Here is a 22,119-nt window from a genome sequence, read left to right on the forward strand (position 1 = left end):
GGAACCGCATACACACCCAACTCTGGCCTAAAATAACACCTTAATTTGTTTAGAAGTCAATTCTACTTTCTTAAGCAGGTTCTTGTGGCGATTTTATATAACTTTTTATACTAATTAATTGCCATTGAGGTTCATGGATTCATACCTTGATGCTATGCGAGACGTGTAACAGCAGTACACACTTTCGGTGTTTCAGATCTGAGCATAGAACAAAAAGCATTCGTAGTAAAGTTACATCGTAGAGGAGAACACGTCATGCTGTTCCACGTGATAATTCAAGGCAATAAAAATGCATTTAAAAATTGCCGGATTTATGTTCTCCAATCATGTGTTTATTTTCGTCAGCATCCAATAATAAACTCGGTTGCCACATCAGCCAATCAGGTATTTCTTCGATGTGCGCTTGCGCTAGCTGAGGAGTCAGCCATGTTACGACGGCCCCATCATGGCGTGTAGCCAGGAGGGGAGTCAGTGCGGTCGTGTTGAGAAAATGTATCAGTGATTAAGTTTATAAGTGAAGTTATTGGTGAAGTGTGTGTTAAGTGTGAAAAGGGTTTGTGTATTTGTGGAAATGGCGTTTGAATTGCGACTACACAGCCCCGCAGGAGCAGAGGCGGTTGTTTATCAATGGCCCCTTACCGTCGGAACTGGCTCGGTAAGTTGTTAGTTGATTGCGCTGACCGTAGGAAGCCCAACAAACGCTAATGAGAGTAGTGGAATGAGAATAAGAACAAATCATTGTAGAAACACTTCTGTTTGAAATCTACATGTTATAATTTATAACTTTAATAATAATTGCAGCAGTATCCGATATAAAGGTGTTAATAAATCGATGTGAAGCATTATCTTTGGTTCAGCCTGTGGCGCACAGCAGCAAGCTACGAACTTCGGGATGTAGGGCTCGAGACGAATGGGTCGGTCCACTCTGACCCGGTGGCATGAGTTTGGCTGCCGAATATACATTGTTTTATATTACGTCGTACCTCAGTGGCTTCAAGCTGATAGAACCATGTTAGCACCCGAAAGTAGGTCATGCACTGATAAACACATCCAGAGCCAATACACGCAAGTCTGCCGTAGCTTCGCATAACGGATTAGGGAATGAAGAGGCAAATTCTTCTGTGCATTTTTTAAAATGGTGTTGACCTAAATACATCTTGATGGTTATGATACAATATGTAGTTGTGCTGAATATGAATAGAAAACACTTGTGTTATGAAACAATGTAACCAATTTAACATCACATTTATCGAGAGATTAAACGTGGAAAGTAATTGGGTTGTTTTGTTACAGGATAAACATGACGGTGCCCTTGAGATAGTGGAGACCATAAGGTAAATACCTGTTACAGTGTCACATTATTGGGACTTCTCCCCATTCAGCACTGAGCTGTATATGGAAGTGAAAGCTTAGTTTGATGTGTTTTCATTTTCGTTAACTGTTACTTAATTTCTATGTGGAATATAATTGTGAACATGGCTCATGCTGGAAAATATAGGAAGAGTCTATGATTAGCTTTGTGTATGTTAGAAATTTGCAACAGTGTAGTTGGGTAGGTTCATTCAGAGGCTAACTCAGTTTTTTAAGAAAAGCTTATCTTTTGTGTCCCATGATTAAGTTTAAAAATATATTCTGCACTTTTATCGTGAAATCTCTATCAGCCATTGAAGTAACATTGTGCCTGAACTTAATTATGGGTTGGTACATGATTTTTTGGGGCCGTGCCTAGCCTTTCCCCAATGTGTCGGTTGTTGCGATAGTACTATGAAATATACGTCCCCACTGCCGTTCATGATGTTCACATGCAATAAGCAACCAGTCTGTGTATTTCGTGAAGTCAGTCATTAAGATACAAATCAGAGTATGAACTTGTAATACAGCGGTTTCAAATGACAAAATTTTTGTAGCAGAATTGAACACTGGTGTTTGAAATTTTGTGTTGTAATTAGTCTTTGAAATATAAAAAAAAGTAAAGGTATCCTCCTGTAACAGGCCATGGAGGCCCATAGGATTGTGAGATGTTGAAGTTCCCACATTTTCTAGACAGTCGGCTCATAGATGGCGGTAAGGCTGTCAGCCCTATGCGCTGGCTGCCCTTTACCCCCAAGATGCAAGTTTCATTAACCTACTTTAAAAGCAGAAGAATAGAACAAAATGGCAGAGCTGGATGAGTGAAATGTTGCAAGTTGCAAGTAGTCACATCTTAATGAACGTGCAAATGCTGTATTCTCTGTCCAAAGCATCTGTGAGTGTAGGCAGCTCTGTGGAAGTGCAACATATACATCAGCATTGTTTGTTGGTCTTTGTTCCATCTCCTTGGTAGCTTCCTGATGAATCATTTGAAGATTCCTTCGTTTCTTTAGGCTTTCATCTGAGTAAGTTGCGAATTTAGTCAGAAGCTGTGGGCCGTTTCATACTTTCCTTCATAGTCTGTTGAAGTCTTTCATATTCTTCACACATCTGATTAAGCTGCTGCATATGATTTCTGTTTTGCCAGTTCTCCACAAACTTCTCAACTTCAGCAATGTCATGAAGAATCTCCGAATGCTCCTCTTGTGCACCATGCTGTTGGTGCTTCTGCTCAGATGTTTTTTTGGAACTGTGTGTCACTGTCAGAAAGTTTCCCCTCTTATACCTTCATCTGAACTGGACTGTCTGACACTGGTGAGGTACGTAAAGGAGACGGTGCTCGAAGACCTGCAGAAGTCCCTGTGCAATGGACCTCTGGTAGGTTACTGTTGGTGACATGATTATCTGCACGGCACCCCAAAGATATTTTGGACAATGTGAAATGTCATGCTGACAACAGCACAAAATTCTGATTCAGCATTGCCAGATTCATGACTAATTAAAACTAGATGCAGGAATATTAACATACCGACATACTTACCTCATCATGTAAATTGAGCAAGCCACCCATAACCTCCCCACCTCTACAGCTCATAAGTTTGCACAAATGTGGCTATTTGAGGTGTTTTGAATGAAGGGGATTTTTTCAATTTTAATCATTTATAAAGCACAGTGGTAACTGTATATACCATATTCTTTAACATTAAAAAAATGAATTCTGCCCCCACAGTGCATCTGTGTGTTCCGTGTTTTTCTCACAATAAACAGCGACAGTTTCAGCAAACAGCAGCAACCGGTTGGGCTTTGTAGTGGAGACGTGATGTTTCCTGTGAGGTACGGACTGAACACACTGAAACCCTGCATTCTGCCCACAGTGTATCTGTGTGTTCCGTGTGGTTCTCACAGCAAACAGCGACTGTTTCCCTAAACAGCAGTAACCGGTTGGGCTCTGTAGCGGAGGCGTAATGTTTCCTGTCAGGAATAGAGTGAATATTTAGAAGAAATGCAGGTTTCTTAGGTTAAAGTAGGCCATGATTGCTAAAAGAATAACACTGATAAAGAGATGCATTGTGATTCTCTAGTGCCATGTGCATATTAAGTAGTTCAGTCTGGTATTTGTTACATTACGTGGCCCAATTTAGCTTTCAGTGTGACGTACAATGGTGAGGTCAAGTTTATTGTTGTGATTAAAGAAAATTATCCTGTATGAGAATTACATTAAGAAACCCTGTATATGCAAGAGTTTGGAGTGAAATTCATATTATCAGTGGGTGTTCTCTGTCATACACTATATCCATATGTACTACTGGGTGGAGGGGATAGGAACATCATCGTTAAATTGTTGGATAGAGACAAAATCTGTCTTGACTGACTAAAGTGTGATTTTGAGAAGATTTCCTTGCACAAGAATTTGTAATGGGCATTGATGTCATGTGGACCTTGCCCCCGTGGGTCACTTCATGTCTGCAGTGATAGCCCCATGCCTGATGAAATGCCCTGTCTGATGCTAGCAGGAAAGCAGAAGAGTTTGTTGACCAATTTGGCAACTGTTTCTTAAGACTTTCAGCTTTTCCTAGTCTTTTCTTGCCAATGGCCTTGGATATTTTTAACTTGAGGAAAGCCAGGTGGTAACCATCTGGTGGCAGTGTTGTACTGGATAGGAAATGATTTGAATGTTGTTTGTTGCTGGAGTACGTGTGTCACTGTCAGTGGGCAGACCATGTGTGTGTGTGTGTGTGTGTGTGTGTGTGTGGCTTCCAAGCGCAAAACAGAAACATAATGTAAAATGTTTGTGGTGTGATTGAAGGGAATTATTTAAGTTAGAAGGGAATATTAAATTGTAGTGTAAGGAAATATGTTACGGGGACAGTACAGTAGTAGTCCGAGATTGAGCTGTCCAGTTGCCAGTGTCAGCACCATTAATGCGCATGAAAGCCAGTAAGTGCTCTGTGTGTGTTTCTCCGAATGTGGCTCACAGATCAGTACTGGCCTCTTCAGGTCATACTGCCAAGGACTGAGATACTTTAATAACGTCTTTGGAGCAGGGCTCCTTGTTTACAGATTCAGGAACTGGTAATGTCTGTTGGATTTATGGTTTTAATGGCAGTGACTGAAGGGTACTTACTGTCTCGTGGGTTGTGACAAGCTGGATAGTGGCGTGGAAGTTAGCTGACGTTTCGGAGTAATATACTGCGTCCATCTTCAGGGCTGAAGTCCAAAGCAAGCAGCTTGGGGGGGCAGTATATTAACTTGAAAGAGGTAAAGTTTTACAAGACTTCAGGGCGTCATATCCCAGAAGGTAGTAGTTTTTTGTGAGTGTGTTTCACGTGTTCTGAGTCTAACAAGTGGACTCATTCGGTTGGATGGGGCTCGGTGTCTTGAGGGTCAGAACAGCCAGTGGAGATAGGTATGTTGTACCGAGCAGGTCATTTAGTGGTAAAGCTGTAGATTTGTATTCAGGAGATGCTTGGTTTGAATCTCAGCTGAGACACCAGCATCCAGTTCGAGACGCTGAAGCCTGTGTAATGTCTGGGCTTGCCGAAACGTCAGCCCAGTGGGAGTCATGATACTAGGAAAGCAGGAGCCGTGACGTGTCAGGAAGGAGCTTTATGTGGCCGCCGTGAATCACACAGCGCGATGATGCCCACTGCACTTTGGCTCTGTGTCATCAGTTCCCAGAACACGTGATTGATTGTTGTTCCTAGTGCTCACACTTCATCCGGACTGTCATCATGACACCGTGTGGGCTGGTATTGAGGAAGTGCTAGGTTCTGGTGGCCACTTCCCTTGAAACCCTTTGCAGTTCATCAGGCACCCCACTGACTGCGATGTCCTTACACATTGTTTTGAATCATGACCTGAGCCGCTGCCAGAATGAGGCAGTAACGGGGAAAGGGCTGATTGCTCTGGCCACATGCGGCGTATCTTATCTTGCAGTTGATAAGGAGACTGACTCCTCTGTTGGGTGAAGTTGGTGTGTACACCAGAGGGGGGGGATAGCCCTCATAGATGCAAGGTGATGTTAAGTGTCAGACCAGATAACGTTTTGTGTAAGTAATGAGACATGGACCTTTAAACCATTGTTTTTTTTTCAACCCATACAACGTGTTGAAATCATATATACACACACACACATGACTTCATGACTCTTGGTAGAGTCATGAAGTTCGTGGAATGTGGTTTTATCGCATCATATTACAAGGTATTCACATACACGTACGCAGAGGCACATGGGCCCTCAAAACAGTTGCCGTTGGCCGCTATGCAAGTCTGCCAACGTTGATATAGCTGTCGAAAACACTGCTGAAACATATTGGCAGGGAATTCAATTTGTTTAATGTTGCTGCGCTATGCATAATAGCTCAGGCGGTTAGGTGCTGGTGTGTGTCGACGTGGAGATTGTGATGATTGAACCTAAAACCGTTCTGTTACCAATTTTGTCGGTAGCTTAGTTGGTTGAGGCACTATGCTACAAGCCGGATGGTCGCCGGATCGAATCCCGATGAGGTCATTGGATTTTTTTTCAGTTAACCTAATTCTTCCAGCCGCACTATGGCCCTGGGGTCGACTCAGCCTCCAACAGAAATGAGTACCAGGAATCTTCTTGGAATGTTCTTGGGGGTAAAGGGCGGCCGGCGCGTAAGGCTGACAACATTACCGCCATCTGTGAGCCGACTGTCTAGAAAATGTGGTAGCCTCGACGTCTCACAACCTTATCGACATCCACGGTCTGTTACAGGGATAGCTTTACTTTACTTCGATGGTTTTTTAATTTGTTTCCGTCTGTCTACTGCCTTGGTGCTCAGATCGGCAAGAAATTCTCTAAGGATCAGAACAGTGTTCTACTTACTGTATAGGTTGTCTTAACTGTATTATATTTCATCTTCTCATGGTAGTAGTGACTGCGAAAAGCGCTGTTTTCTGGGATGTGACGCCGTATAGTCTGTTAAGCGTTTCAGCAGAACCTCCGTTCTTCATCTGCAGACTACACGTCGCCACATTTCAGAGGCCTGTGATCTGAACCCTGTCCAGACTGGTTCCCTGTCGGGTTCTGACCCCCCAGAACCTGTCTCAAGTGCAGTGTGGAACTTTGAGCCAACAGCTGGGGTTCGTGAAAAGTATATATATGTAGAGATAAAAGATAAGTTGTCTCTGTACTTAATTGGGCAATAGGCCATGAAGTCGCATGGGGAGTGGAGATACAGCTCCACGCATTCATGGAGGTGAGTGGTCAGTTTTACAACCTACTCCGCTTGTATCCCCTGTACCCAGTGAACAGGTGAACAGGTACTCTGTAATTACAACTCACTAATAGGGTAACTGACGGTTCCTTAAGCTTTGTGTCACCGCGATCCCCCGTCCCCAGCTCTGCCGGTCCCTACCAGGCTGTACGGTGATAGCAGGAACAGCTTGCCTGTACTTACGAAAAGATTTGCCAAACGTGTTCGTCTGCTTCCGAACTCTTACTGACACTCAGATGCCGGAACTATGCATGGATACGACGTTTCAATTTATTCTTGAGAACTCTTCTATCATTATGGGGAACGCGTCATAACAGCGATACATCCCCTAGAGAGATCTGCATACTGATGGTGATGAGACGGGCAGGACATGTGGAGGAATGAATACGTGTCAGTACAGCAGGAAAATCCGAAGTCACGTCTCTCTGGACACCGAAGAGTAGATGCGGTGGATCATATCAAATCCAGGGGCTCATGCCCTAGAACCTGTGTCCTCCAAGGAATGTACGGAGCTGTCTCTCCACTCCCCACACCAACTCATCTTCATGTCTTCGTGCTGAATTACGGACAGGGACAATTTCACCCTTTCGTGGGGGGAGGACGTGGAGTGGTTGCTTGAGGATGGCAGCAGTATGTTCCCCCGAAACTTGAGTTTCCACACTGCGTCCCGACGCGGCTACATGGACAGGGCGCCAGTTCTTTCTTGCCGGGCAGAAGTGTGTTGATGGCGGGCAGTGGATCAGAACACTTCCTTTCCGCGGCAGCCGGTGGCTGCGCGAAGCAGACCGATTGGCGTGGCAAACGGCTGACGTGCAGAAAGTTCCCGCTGATGTTTGGGATTTCCTCGTACGATCGCTGACTCATAGTCGTTCAGTAACTGGCAGCCAAGATCTCCTCCATCTATACATGGCGTGTACATAATAAATTCAGTTCTTGTTTCACGGGGAACACAACGTCCAGCCGGCTCGCGCTCTTTGGGGAAATAATCGCTGTTTATTGTGAGAACCATTCGGAACACATAAATAAATGCACTGTGTGGGCAGAATGCAGAGCTCCTGTAGAGACTGACAGAACTGTTTTCTTCTTATTTGTATTTTAGCGCTTTTTCGGTGACGGTGACAAAAAATCACAGTGTTGTTGTCGGGAATCAAACCTCATTCGTCCACCTATATGACGGTTGTCGCAGCTTGTGTAAGTTTGTCAGTTGATGATAAGAGGCGTCAAATGGTGGAAGAAGCAGTCGGGGGGTGTTGCTAGCTATGAATGACCTTGGCGCGCGGGGTGAACAACCAGCCGCAGCTCGCGTAAAATTTACCTGCTGCTGGCTCGACCATTGATCTGTGGTCACGAACTGCCAACACTTGCACTTGGCGTTTCCCTCGCCGCTGATGTCTAGACGGAACCACGTCACCAGAACTTCTGAAGCTAAGATAGTCAAGATTTTTCCCGTCTTTTATTTTAACCTAAGGTTATCTACAGTGTTAACAAGACCCCGCCACTTGAGTCCAGTCTACACCCTCATCTGCGCCCATATCTTGCAGCAGGCCTCTTCCTTCATGTCCTCCTACCAAAACTGCATACACATTTGTGGTCACTTTCATGCATACTTCATGTCTCACCAGTCATACGCTCTGCATTTTCCTTCCCGAGCGGTAAAGCGGGCGAGGCGTGAAGCTGACCACTGACCTGTACGTCCACACGTCTCAGTAAGCACAGGGACACCTGTCTGTTGCTGTCACTCTCCAGCACTTCTGGGTCATTTTATTGAGAGATTGGTGGGCATTTTCCTGTAGAACACTGGGTTACTGCCCGAGATTCGAACCAGGCACCTCCCGAATACCGCTGTATACACTATAAAATCGGCCACAACCAGTTTATTTCGTGCCCATTCAATTGGCGTCTTTAACGAAGGCAGTCGGTGTGTATCCACGCACTGTAAAGTGGTATAACTATGTGAGGTTGTGACGTGTGCGGTGCGTCATGTGTCAGGAAGCAACTGTGCGGTAGGTAGTTCCCCCTGTCTGTTCCAGGACCACTGAGTCAGTGCACTCGCTGTAGGGGCCTCGTAGGGTTGCACCCAGTCCTGCCAACACGGTTTAGGAGTCCGTGAATCGATCCGCCACTGCAGCATACGAGTTCTTGTTCTCAGAAGCTCAGTAATTCCTTCTACCCGCCAGCCAGTATCTCACAAGGGCCAGGTTAGCTGAAGTAGCTTCTCTTTGCCCTTCAGAGCACAGTGGTAAATAACCGAGGAGAAACAGGAAAGACCTTAGTCTCAGGGCCAATATTTGAACCCGGATCTTCCAAATACGATGCACTCTCACGGCGATATAGGGTGGCTGGAAATGGTCAGGTGAAATCATAGCATTACAACGGATTTTGGTCAGCTATTGAGGGCTGGCTTCAGTTGGCTCATGGTAGGGTCCAGAGGCGCTAATACAGCGATGACAGCTGCTCCCGCGTGGTTCTACTCAGCCGCTAGCCTCTTGGAGGTCAAGCGCCTGCCCCTTCACAATGGATGCCAGTGGAATGCGCAGTGGCGTAGGCGACAGCGCGCTCCGTGGGTCGTTGTCCCCTGTCACCGCGCGCAGTCCGGGCACGCTACCAGATTTCCATCAAATTTAGTTTTCTGTCAAGGTGCAACGCTTCTGGACGTACCGATTTTGATTTCTGGCCCGTCTAGTTGATCAAACGCCGTTAAATAAAATGCTTTTTGTGCTAGTGTTTTGTTTGCTTATTTCCTTGTGATCTTGTTCTCCGCGAAATGTGCGGTGCTCTCCGTGTTCGCAGAGTAAGGCAAGGCGGCTGGCTTTGTGTGGAGGTCAAGTCTCTGTGAACTGGTATCAGCCCCCAAACCATTCGATTCATATGGGAGAGACTTCGATTGAACATTCTTAGACTAGCGTCTGGGCATTCGCACATGGTCTGCGTGTCCGTCTGGCCTTCCCTGCGGTAAGGCATGCCAGGGACGCTCAGTTAGGTGTTTTTGAGCCCTGAACCTGAGCTGTCACGCAGTGCGATCTCGGTCGGGTCCCACGGCACCTCTGCGTTCCCGACTCCTTCGGATGCACCCCTCGTGCCATTCCACGCCTTCAACGCTCTTGTTGCGTATTTGGGAGGTGCTCGCTTCGAATCTCTGCCGATACACCTGCCATCCTGACTGGGGAGTTTCGTGTTTTTTTTTTTTTGTTCAGTCCCTCCAAACAAATGCCGGGACAGTACCAGGATTGGGCCACAGCCAGTTCCTTCCAGTCGACTCTATGCAACAATAAAAATGACCGAAAACAGATCAGACAACAATTAGACTAGCTTCTGACAGCTTTGGTAAACACCCCCATCCCCGTTCTCCCCGAGGTAAGCTCTGCATCTCATCTACCGTCGTACGTACTTGCAGTCGGGAGGTACCCGGTTTGACTTCCGGCTGCTCTTCACCGCATTTCGGCAGACGCTGTGAAGCAAGTGGTGAGGAGACACTTGGCCTCGAACCAGTGGCCCACTTGTTATGCGATCAGCTGGTCGATTTACCGTTCCATGCGTGTCTCGCGGGCTGCACGGGAATTTTCACGCGACAGGGAAAGCCCGTCGCATGGCTTCTTTTCCTTTCCATTTTCCACTCGTCGCCGTTGCATGCTTCGCGTACGTCATAGGCGGGAGATACAAGAAGTGCATAATAATTTGGGTAGGAAACCCCAGGGAAAGACAACTGAGGGGGTTCGCATAACGGTAACGCTCTAGACCCGTATTGGGGAGGTGCTCGGGTTGAACCTCGGCTGGGACACCGGCGCTCCTGGTTGAGGTTTTTTCGTGGTTTTTATCAGTCCCTCCAGGCAAATGGTTAGATAGTATGCGGCCACGACCACTTGCGTCCAAGCTTTCCAGTAGATCGTTGGTCTGTTATCCTACCTTTGGAGGGTATATAGTCTAGTTGCCGACGGCGCCGTGAAGATGGCAGGCTGTTGTGAGCCTCAGGGTCCCTAAGAATGACATCACGCTACAGTGAAAACGTGCCGAGCCAGCTGAACCCAATTCATATTAACACGTTCAGACTACTGTAACTCGTTGCTACTTGGTACGTGAAACAGCTCTGTTCTGTCTCGACGGATAGTGATGAAATTTGGCAGTGTTCTAGTTCTATAAACTGGAAATCATCTAACAACATGAACAAGGTGAGAAGCTGCTAGTTGTTCAGCTAGTGAAATTCTCTCTTCCCTCTTTTATCACGAAGGTTCATTGCCGTGTTCACAAGAGCGTGCCACAGGTCCGTATCCTGAGCTATACGAATTAGTCCACATCCTCACACCCTGTTCTTGTCAGATGCATTTTAATATTATCCTCCAGGACATCATCTGTATGCTATATAAGAGACGCGCGGTGCGTCGTCATTTTTCAGATGTTTTAGCGCGCAGATTTGTGGCTCTGTGGGCCGCCTGCCGGCGCCCCTCAGCAGGTGCCGTATTGATCCGACCGACGCCGAAGTGGGTTACAACAATATGTGACGTCATAACATGGCGCTACGGCGTCGTTCAGCTGGTCGACGAATTCCCCTCCTTTACGATCCAGCCGTAATAATAATATTCCTGTGCCAAGCGAGCCCGGCGTGTGTTCTGGCACCGCGGAGTTCAGTATCAGCCCCAGACACTCGAGGTGTTTGCCGGAATTGCACCTCAGACCACGACTTGTAGCTTTCCAGCCAGTGACTGGACGCTGTGTGGTCAGAGTTCATGGCTGTGACGACAAAAGCCAACAGTCTAATCCAGTTATGAAGGTGAAGACTTCATTCAGTTTTCATCTGTCTCTTTCGCTCTTCGACCTTTTTTTTTATATTATCCGCCCATTTATTCCAAGTTCTTCAAAGTGAACTCTTTCCCTCAGGTATTGATACTAAATTTTTCTCGGAGTGTGCTACATATCTTTCTTATCTTAGCCTTGTTCCATTTTACCAAAATTATGCAAATGTTCAGTACACTCTTTGCGCCTGTCGTGATAGTGGTTGCGGGTTGGACTCACTTGCCTCGTAAGATGTGAGGTTTGCATTGCATGCTGGGTGGTAGGCCTGTATGCCATCACCAGTGGAGATCGTCATTAGAAAATCACCAGATTTGTTTTAGCATACTTCCGGTATACGTACCCCTGTGGATTGCCCGCACAAGGTATGACGTTTCCTGTGACGTAGAGTGTATAGACATTGACATAGCCTGTCTCTGTAGTGCGGTGCCAATTGGTTGTTTGACTACGTCTTATCAGGTGCGGAGATTTCCATCGGAGGACACATACTGAGGCCACTGAACGAAGCCTCTTTTACACTTCCCGTCCAGCGGTCTTCCCAGTGTTCTCTGGTTTAGCCATTCTGTCCACACTAGTGGTACTGGCTGGTTGACAGAGGCTTCGTGGACCGTCATCCGCACCTTCCATGGGACTTGGAACTAAGGCGAAGGTGCCAAGGAACCGTTTCGGAGGACTGTGCTACAACCATTGGCTCATTGTGAACTAGGCTCTCACCGTGTAGACTCCCGGTACGGATAGACATCGATTCGCGGACTGTCCGACTCATCTCGTGCCCGTTCCTAGTACGTCATGCTTCCCCGACTGCCCACGCGCTGAGTCGCTGTCACTTCCTGCTGCGTGACGTCATGTGTCGTAAGAGGAAAATGGATAAGGAATGCCTGGAAATTACATAATGAGGAATTCTGTTATAGAGTGTCGTGCGGCTGTGCCCTTGTGTACGTGCATAGTCTCTGCTTATCGTGAGGTTCGTACGAAAGACATAGATAAACGCGCTGTGTGAGGAAACGCAGCGGGGTGTGCGTGTGTACAAACCTCGCTAATCCGAAGCAGTGGGGGAAGGGGATCATCCGGATTAGTGACGCGAAAGGTATCTCTAAAAGTAAAAAAAAAAAACTTAGAGTACAAGTAAATGGGAAATGTAATGAAATAAGCAGTGCTGATGAAAATAAGTAACAAAATATCACTGTAGAGCCCTTATTTAAAAGCCGTAAAAGACAATGCATTTTTTCACCGGTAGAAGACACAGAAACTGTACTTGTTTCTGAACGTAATGATGCAGCTTTGAAGCAACCGTCAAGTTTTGTCTGAAGAGACAAGTGTCATCTGCCTTCCTAAATGCCACGTGTCTTGTAAAGAATGTGCTCAGCTGTGAAGAGCATTGTTCGTTGTTCGGATTTCGATCCGGATTAGCAGGGCTTTGAGGTGTTGCGTGCACAGCGTGCACTTACGTAAGTGTTTAGGGTTTCACTGTGTCCCGACCCACAGGGTCACAACATAAATCTGACCCGGAAGCAGATACCAATTGCCAGGGAATTCAGATCCGTTTCCAGCAGTTTGCCTCCCGCTCTCCTCCTAGGTGTGGTCCAGTCGGCAGACGTGACGTCATCCGTTCATCTCGGGTCTGAGTGTGAGCGCGTGTGGATATGTCCGTCAGTTTTTTGCGAACGCGTAAGGAAAGCGCGTCGCGCGGACAGAGAGCTTGGCAGAACTGTCTGCTTGAATATCTGCCCTTGGAGTGCCCGAGGAGGATCATGCAGTAAATAAGACGAAGGCACCGAAATCTCAATTTAAGTGTGTTACTGTGACTTGGCGCAGTACGAAATGGACGTGACAAATTGTTGCGAAGCTGTCCCAGAATTAGAAAATTGTTTCAAATTAAAGTTGCAGATGTTTTCTTTTTGCAAAACAAATTCCATTTTTGTTTGTTTTTACTGTAGAAAGTTGCGAGGCCCATGACAGTGCGAGCTCTATGCAGACGCAGCGCCAGATGTAGCCGAAATCCGATAAGTGGCGACATACATCCCTCTTGTGCACTCATTTGTGCGACTGTTAGCATTTGGTTCCCTTATTCCCTCGTCTATGAAGTTACGGAGGGTCGTTGAACCCGGAGTTCCGGTGGTCGCCCGGAATGAAGGTCGCGTGGTACCTGCACCCGGGCCGTAACGACGTCCAAGGTCAGGGTGCCCTCGCGGACATTGCAAGTCGGAACGTGGCGCGATACCAGCTGCTGGAGTGAGAAGTGGACGGGCGGGCTGCGTAAGGCTCTGAGACGCGAGCATGCCGACACTGCCCTCTGAATTAGGAGCGAGGTGTGGTCGCATCCGTATTGCGGTGTTTGTAATCTGGTTGCTGGTTACCAATGTTTCTGTTTCAGTGTCCAGGGAAGGCGATTTCTGCCCTGAAGATGAAGGCTGTATGTCTCTCCGAAACGATGGTAAACCGCGTACCAGACTACAATACGGTATGATAATCAGGACTGACAGACACGAAGAAGCCGATTGGCGCATTTCTGCCACTTTTCGTTGCGAACGCGTCAGAAACTAAGTTGTAACCAGTGCGAACCACCGAATGCTGAGGTTACACGGTCATATCCGTCTGTGAGACCAGGGTGAGGTCAAAAGTAGGAGAGAGCTTTTACCCGGTAACAGTGCAACAGATGAATATCGAACCAAGTCCTTGAGGATGAGCGGTGCACGTTCTCGTCCCGTTGTACGCGGTTCACTGGCCCGGTTCCTTCAGCTGCCGTAATGCCCATAGACGCCCAGTTCGGTTGCGTGTGTAGTCGGTGAACGGTGGCAGTTCTGCGCATGCGCGAGTCTTCTGTTCATTTTGTAGTAGCAACATGCCTATTTGTCTGGTTATCTTGCGTTACTGCCTATATGAAGCCCACACTAACCGAGCGAGTTTGCTTAACGTTAACGCCCAGGGTTCGAATCTCAGCTGCGACACCAGCTATCTTGACTGAGGGAATTCGTGATTTTACTTAGTCCCTCGAAGCAAATAGGCCACGATCACTTTTCCAGTTCATCATTCATCAGTCCTACAGTTCGATGCTATGTAGTCTAGATACTAGCAGGGCCCTGAAGTAACAACTTACAGAAAGAATCCACAGGAGCTACTTACTATCGTTTCCACAAACATCAGACCTACTGTCCGCTGGAATGTCCCGGAATTACTACTATTCTGTCAACAAACACCAGGCTGTACTTACTGTACGTCGCTCGCTTTCACAGGTACGCTTTTGTTGTTACAGATGGGTGTGTGAAGACTTCCCAGAGCTGAAACTGCCGATGGAGAACAACATTCTGGCCGACTATGACACCAGGAGGTAAGCTCCAGTCTTTCTGATTTTGCTTTCCCTATTTTTTATTTCTTTCTGCTCCCTTCCTTCCCCCTCTTTATCAGTTCTATATTTTTATGGCGATTTTTATGGCGTATTTTTTTCTGCTTTGCTTCGTTTGTACACCGCCTTTATCATTTTCTCTACACTTTCTTTGCAGCAGCGTCAAGCCGGTAACTGACTGTTTGCCTTGTGTGTTGCAGCTTCGACAGCATGAAGGGGCTGTGTGACAGGTACAACAGGGCAATTGACAGCATAGTGCAGCTGGTGAGTTTACATCTGAACACGAACCCCGCTATCGTGGGCGCTTCGGAGTACAGTAAATCCTCGATAACCCGGATCAGTATATGAAAGTTGGGCACGTGCTTCAAAAGACACGTGGGATTTAGGGGCAAGAGGACTTTCAGGCTCTGTGGGGGGCGGCTGGAGAGACTGAAGCCACGCAAGGAAATATCAAAGATTGGCTTCAGCTGGATGAAGGAGACCCTGGATTGTACTTCTAACAGAGGAAGAAACCGCTGCACCGATATTTTGTTATTTATTTTCATCAGCACTGCCTGTCTTATTGCATTTTCCATTTATTTATTTATTTATTTTTTTTTGTCTTTTAGGGATATCTTTTGCTTCATGAATCCGGATGACCTCCCCTTTCACAATTAATTCGGATTAGCGAGGATTTACTGTGATAGAACAGATAGAATTAAATATAATCTGATCCATTCTGTTAAGTTTGTTATACTGGACGTGTTACTAGTTCAGTGGTAAAGTAGTAGTTGCTTACTTTCCTCCACTTCTCACCTCATCTTCATGAGATTTTAATGTCTTGCTCACAGCTGTGGTACGGGACGTGACCTCGCGGGGGGGGGTGCACACNCCCCTACGTTTTGTGGAAACCAAAGTTTCATTACGATAATCACATGATCGCGGCATTGGTTCCCGTCCGGAACCAGATGGGTCCAGTCCATGTTGATAACCCATTTTAGTATTATCCTGGTGGTAACTGCATAGGGCAGAACCCATCTGGATGACATCCTGGGCCAGTTCAGTCCTCGTGAAACAGGCACCGTGTATGGGAAGAGCACGCGGATCGGAGTGGCGGTTGTATCCGGTTCACGTGAAGAGCACGCATGTCTGGCCCGGAGCGTCAACACAGAAAGAATCCTGTCTCTTGTAGCCCCAGGAAACTCATTTCCACATCAGATTCTCCGATTGAGGGATGAGCGTCTTGCTTCCTGTCCACCGGACCCCCCGCAAGTGTCCCCGTGCCCAAATACGCCTCTAGACGCCATTAATGTACAACAATAGACTACGTCATCTTGGCGCGGCCTTCGGGTGTAATTCATTCAGCCAAGTACGGCGTGGCCACCCGGATTGTGTTGGCAGTCACGCAGATTGCGCGCAGCTCGTGGGTTGTGGAGGCCGATTGGATTCTGCTCTTGTTTGTTGCAACTGTCAACAGCCCTGGCCCCTGGGTTTGAGGTTCGGTCCGGTAGTTCACGTACACGTTCCTTCCAGTTGTTAGTGAACTTGCACCCGACTTCACGATAATAATCCTCGCTTGCGGATTTTCTTCTTTTTTCTTCTACCCTGAAGATGGGGGCGATACGTTCCTCCTAAACGTCTGTTAACACAATATCTACACGGCGCCACATCCCAGAAGACTTTCTTCATAGTCATCAACGTGAAAACCTCAAATATTACAAGATAATAATGTTCGTAAATCATTTAACACCTGTACTGGATGGACGACCGAGGTGTTGCAGTTCGAGTGTCGATAGGGGCACTATGCTACAAGCTAGAAGGTCGCGGGTTCGATTTCCGATGAGGTCATTGCATTTTTCGATTGACCTAATCCTTTCAGCCGCACTATGGCCGTGGAGTGTAATAAGCCCCTAACAGAAATGAGTATCAGGAACCTTTCTGGCCGGCCGGCGCGTGAGGCTGACAACCTCGCCTCCATCTGTGAGCCTGTTACCATGACGAACATCGTGAAGCAGGTTGCAGCCCTTCACTCGGAGAGGGCAGTCGGATCGAGCGATACAGGGCCGTCCTGTTTTCACAATAACCCACTGCCGCCGCCTTTTGTATCCCTTTCTGTTCCTTCGCCGCCGTTACCGGTGTTACCGACAGCGCCCTTAAGGGAGAGCTGTTACGTCAGTCACGTCACGTCTCCTGTGCCCTTGGCGTTCCTTGTTCCAGTTCCGTTGCTTAGCAGTGTCTGCATGAGCCTGCGTTGCCAGGAGTCCGGAAGGAAGCATTTTGCTTGAGGGACCTGCCATGATAGTCTGCGGGTGCTCCGGGCGAGATACGAAGTGGGCACCTCCATCCCCCAAGCCCCAGGCCAGACAGTAACAGCACTCGGCTTCCTGTTAGGGACCGATCCAATTCATTAGCACAGGGTACCTACACGTTTAATAGCGGGAGAACTTCTTTATAACAGCATAAACCTGTTGGACTTCGTAACGAGTATGTCGCGTGTTTTCTCTGAGGTGGAAACAGAATTTATGCGTGAGATCTGGGGTTTTCACGGCGGTGACTGTTATGTGGGATGTCATGCTGTTAGCCTGTGCACAAGTTTGTAAGTAGTCTGCTTGCTTGTTCGATTTACTTCTCCGCCTTGCAGACGGAGGCCGCATGATCTCCGAAACACGTCTGTAAACTTCTGCCATCTCAGAAGAGAGCGGGTTGTTCAGACGAACCGCACATTCGGAAAGGCATGCCTCACATTGAGCTGGCGACCCCCTATATGTGTGCGCGCCCATGTCACCTGCCCCGCGCGTGAGGTCATGACCCCGGGACGCTCCCAGCCTCTGTAGCAGCATGACTGGTGACCTTGAATCACAGCGGATATGGTTCCCAAGTGCGCTTGACCCTTCGCGTGCAGGGGAAGTTTCGTTACACTCGTTCGTAGCGCATCTTCATGCCACGGGTGTTTGCAACCCTGTGCATTCTCACACAGTAAGGTACAAAGCTCTTCATTGACCCAGTAAAATAATTCTACAGTGCCAGCCTTACCTGTTTTGTGTGGGCGTAAGGGGAAGAGAACTGAAATGACAGGAGGCTGGAGAAAATAGCATAATGAGGAGCTTCGCAATTTGAACTCCTCAGTAAATATTTTTAGAATGGTAAACAAATCAGGAGACATGAGATGTGCGGGATGTGAAATGCAGCAAGGGTAGCGTCGCGGTCGCGGAAACCTGCATCGAAGGGACCAGGAGGACGGGAGGGGAGGGTGGCTTTAGGATTCGTGGGAATGAGTGGGCTGTTGTGATCAAGGTACTGAACTTCTGTGTTCCATATGTCTTGGTGTGTTAAGAAGGACCCGTGATGAGCTGCAGACAAGTGCTGGTGGGGTCGTAGCGCGTATTGATTTTTGTTCCGCCCTCGCACCCTGCCCACCCCCTAATCGGCCAATAAGAGTTCGCGGAGGGAAAGTCAGTGAAAAAATTTGCCGTGCCACTGCAGCAGGTTACCCGCTGAATGTGTGAATGGTGTTTACGTATTTCGATAGACACTAGACAGACAACCGGGCTTTAATTCCTACAGGAGTCACAGGGTCCAGACTGGCTCACGCACCGGAGCCTCTTGTCCAGGGGTCCAATGGGTAAAGCGGCCGAGGCGTGAGACTAACTAATCTCCATTTATGGAGCTGTTCCTCCACTTTGCCGTATGTCTTGGTTGGTGTAGTGTTTAACTATTTCTGCCGCGAACTTTAACACGAAAAGCGTTGTGCAGTCTGCCCTCGCGTAGAGTTTATGTTGTGTTGCGCGCGCAATAACTAGCGTTAACCAGTTGGTGTTTCCTGCGAGGTACGGACTGGGCTGCTGTGAGGCTTCAGTGCTGTCCGGTAGGTCCTGCGGCCGGCCATCTATCTCGACACGGGTCTCCCTGGTTTCCTGTCGTCAGGAAAATGCTGAGTTGCTAGTGCCTGCGTAACATGCATCCCTCCCGATTTGAATTAATAAAGATCGAACCTTTCCCTGGAGGCTACCGAAGTGCAGGCCGAAACCCCGCGGCCCTGTCTCAAGCCGTTGCTTTAACTTCCGCTTTATCGACGCTCCCAGTATTTGGTGTGTATGGTGTCGATTGTAGAATGATTAATGAATGTGGGGCAGTTGATGGAGCGAGAACTGGTAGGGAAATCTGAAGTGTTGCCTGCCCCAGTGTCACTTCCTCCACCACAAATCCCGCATGATGTGACCTGGGATCGAACCTGGGCCGTCACGTTGAAAAGCCGGTGACTAACCGTCTTCACCTCACCCTACCCGCTGTGAAGTGCTCGCCTGCTGATCCCATGACTTTCCCTCTCTGGCAGGCCGCACGTGACCGGGCGGAGGGCCCAGTTAGCAGAAGCGTCGCGGCGCGTGCGCGCGGCAAATATAGCCCGGCGCCCTCTATTTGCGTCCGGTCACTGCCCCGGGCGGGATTGACGGGGACTCCAGCACAGTCCCGCAGGATCCACTGATCAATAGTGTTATCACCCAAGGTCGCGGCCCCCATCAGTTCCTCCAGGCCGATACCGGGATAGTCAGGGTTGCTTCAGTTCCATTGCGCGACAGGCCGAAGCCGCGGGCAGAGGTGTAAGTAGGGTGTCGGTGGTTAAAGCGGGTAGCCTCAACCCTGGCTCAGTCCCACAGCAGATGTCCACACATTCGTAGTGTCTGTATTGTGACTGATGTAGCGTCAGATGGTATGATGAAGCCGCGAGGCGGGAATGCTGGGGGCGCTTGCCTCTCTTAATGAGCAGACATTGTGAAGTAAGGCCACGCATGGGATCGAACCTGCGAACCGTTGCTGAGCTGAGCCACTGTTACGTAACTAACAACACACCGTGATGTTCGTGGAGCGAGAGGCCACAGCACGGGAACGAACCCCTGCAGGCTGGGAGCAATGACTCGCAGGCGATCGATGGAGCGCGCGAGTTCTTGTTTTAAAGCGGATGGCGGTTATATAGGGTCCAATGAAGATGGAAGTGGCCGTGGTATACAGGAAATGCCACTAGATCGAACAAAGCCCCTCCGCTTATAAATTTTGCTCTGTGATCTGAGTTCTTCGATCCCGTGAAGCGCATGTCTGTCTGTCTGTCGTGCTGTTCTCACAGTGGACGGCTGGTCCTTGTAACGGAGAGACATCGCGTGTTTTCTGTGAGGTCCACAGTATATCGGTCATTCTAAGCAAAAAGGTATATATGTACATGTTCTGTTCCGAACGGTTTCTGAGATATGGCTGTTTGATTGGGAACGACATCAGCAGATAACTGAATTCGGGTAATGCCTGCTACCATTCAGTCCAGAACCCTTTGTCTTCCCGTCTGCTGTCTAAAAACATAAAAATTGGAATATACGAAACTATAATTTTGCCTTTGGTTCTGTATGGGTGTGAAACTTGGACTGTGACATTAATGGAGCAACATACACTGAGGGTTTGGTTTGTTTCATTCTGGTCCGTCACACCAACAATTACAAAGACAAAAGAACTCCGTCCAGGGTGACTATTGAAGTTTTTACTACTTGAAAACTTAACAGGGACATCGATACTTTTTGGAAACTACTATCACAATGGGTGTTTTGAGTGTTAAAATACATATACATACAGTGTTTGTAATGCACAATATATACAAAATCCAACTTTTCCACAACTACAGCACCTTTCTTGGTATATTAAAGTTTTTAAAACGTTGTTATTTAAGTTAAAATTTATAAACCAAGTAGGTTCGTGTCCCTTCTCCTATTGTCTTTCTTGAAGGGGCTGAACTCGTGCCGCCCGTCTCTCTTGAGAAGGAGATTCTTGGTATCGTCCTGTGTTTGTTCGTGGCGTGCTGTGAAAACTACACAGTTTGCTTACTTTCCCTCCTGCTCCAATCCACACTATCAGCTGCACTGACAGAACTGAAATCAGCAAGAGGGCGCGCGCGCATCGAGGCCGTGAAATTAACAGTGCAACTAACGTTAGGTAACTTCCCGGCAAGGCCTCACCGTAGTAGCTTGCTGTGCCATAACGGGTCCCCTGCAAAACACTCGGCAGGCTTCATAATCGACGAGTACTTTGGGTTCTGCAGCCCACAAAAATGCGCGCGACAGTCACGGGTAGTGCAGGGGCGTACGTAATTGTATCAGTGCTGTTGCGTATGGCAGAGCTCCGCAGGTTCCACCGTGCCTCGTATCTTAGCTGTCCTCCCTCCTGCGCCGGTTCTCATGCCTCAGTGACTCGAACGTTAGCCCATTTGCTGATGGGCTTACAGCCCACATCGGCTCTGGAGGCAGCCTTCGCATGATGTACACACAGTCAGGAAAGTGAGGTTCCCACAGCGGTACTATGAACACTTCTATCTTCTGAAATGAATGGTCGTTTCGGTCCAGTATGTTCAGGCTCGAAGAATGAGCCAAGCAAGATATCAGGAAGAAACAGCTCTGCGTAATTTACCTTGAAGATTGAGGCGGCATGTTCTTCCGAAACGTTCGTTGACTTCCGGCGCCCTACTGTCACACGTCATCAGACTGCAACTACATGACGCGTGATCGATACGGATACGAAGCCTGGACCTATACACGCATGTGTATTACTGTACGAAATATACTGAACGGTGATTGGAAAATATCACATACAGCAACGTGTGCAGTTCTCAAATCGGAAACTGACACGCCACTGTAGTGTGCCGGGCTGCCCGCCACTGACAGGCATATTGATCTGTTGTGATGCGTGGCACACGACCCTGAGGGACGCCGATCGATTCACCTCTTGCAGTGACGTCACTTAGCTTCCGGTTGTGATACACGCTGTTCCACTTCCGTGGTGATGACATCGCTCGGGAGGCCGTAAGCCTGGTGCCGCTCTGACGAGGAACACCCAACATTCCCTCTTGGAAGCCTAAATAAGGTATGAGGAGACACCGCGTCGCCACCACAAAGACCACCCGGTTAATGCTCTTTATTGTGAGAATCAGGGTCAGTGCAGATGGTACATATAATTACCACCGTGCTTTAAAGATTTAAGTGGATAGGTTTGGAACGACGTTGATAGTACAGCACCGAGGAAGACGCGTTTGCGGGAGGGTACCCACAGTCAGTCCAGGCAAATGCCGAGGCAGTGCTCTGAAATGGGCCACGGCTGCTGCTCCTACCCCCACCAGCCACCCTACCGCTCGACGCAGTGCAAAATGCTGTCGGACATAGAGAGAAGTGTGAGGAACAGAGGAAGAAGACGTATGGTAAAGAAAGAGAATGGGAGGAAGTGGAGCGAGCGGTATTGTAGAAGGAATCAGTGCAGACATTGTACACTACTGACCTTGACTGCGTTACCTTGGAAACGAAATCGTTCGTTCGACATACCATTGTTGGCTCCTGAATGTACAAACCGAAACATGCGCGCGTTCCATAAAAATAGTCTGTAGAAATATTTTCAAAT

At 48.0% G+C, this 22,119-nt stretch overlaps 1 protein-coding gene across 4 annotated transcripts in view; it reads left to right on the forward strand.

Annotated features, from left to right (window-relative positions):
- Window positions 1–427: 427 nt before the first annotated feature.
- Window positions 428–22,119, forward strand: part of LOC111863535 (histone-lysine N-methyltransferase, H3 lysine-79 specific) — a 45,680-nt gene continuing 23,988 nt past the window's right edge. For all 4 annotated transcript variants that reach the window (XM_023849923.2, XM_023849924.2, XM_023849926.2 and 1 more), the window contains exons 1-4: window positions 428–655; window positions 1,294–1,334; window positions 14,629–14,703; window positions 14,919–14,982. In XM_023849923.2, coding sequence (XP_023705691.1) covers window positions 572–655; window positions 1,294–1,334; window positions 14,629–14,703; window positions 14,919–14,982 — 264 coding nt within the window. In that variant the 5' untranslated portion in view covers window positions 428–571. The remainder of the gene's footprint in view (window positions 656–1,293; window positions 1,335–14,628; window positions 14,704–14,918; window positions 14,983–22,119) is intronic.

Source organism: Cryptotermes secundus, unplaced genomic scaffold, assembly GCF_002891405.2.
Source record: "Cryptotermes secundus unplaced genomic scaffold, Csec_1.0 scaffold184, whole genome shotgun sequence".
Taxonomy (NCBI): Eukaryota; Metazoa; Arthropoda; class Insecta; order Blattodea; family Kalotermitidae; genus Cryptotermes; species Cryptotermes secundus.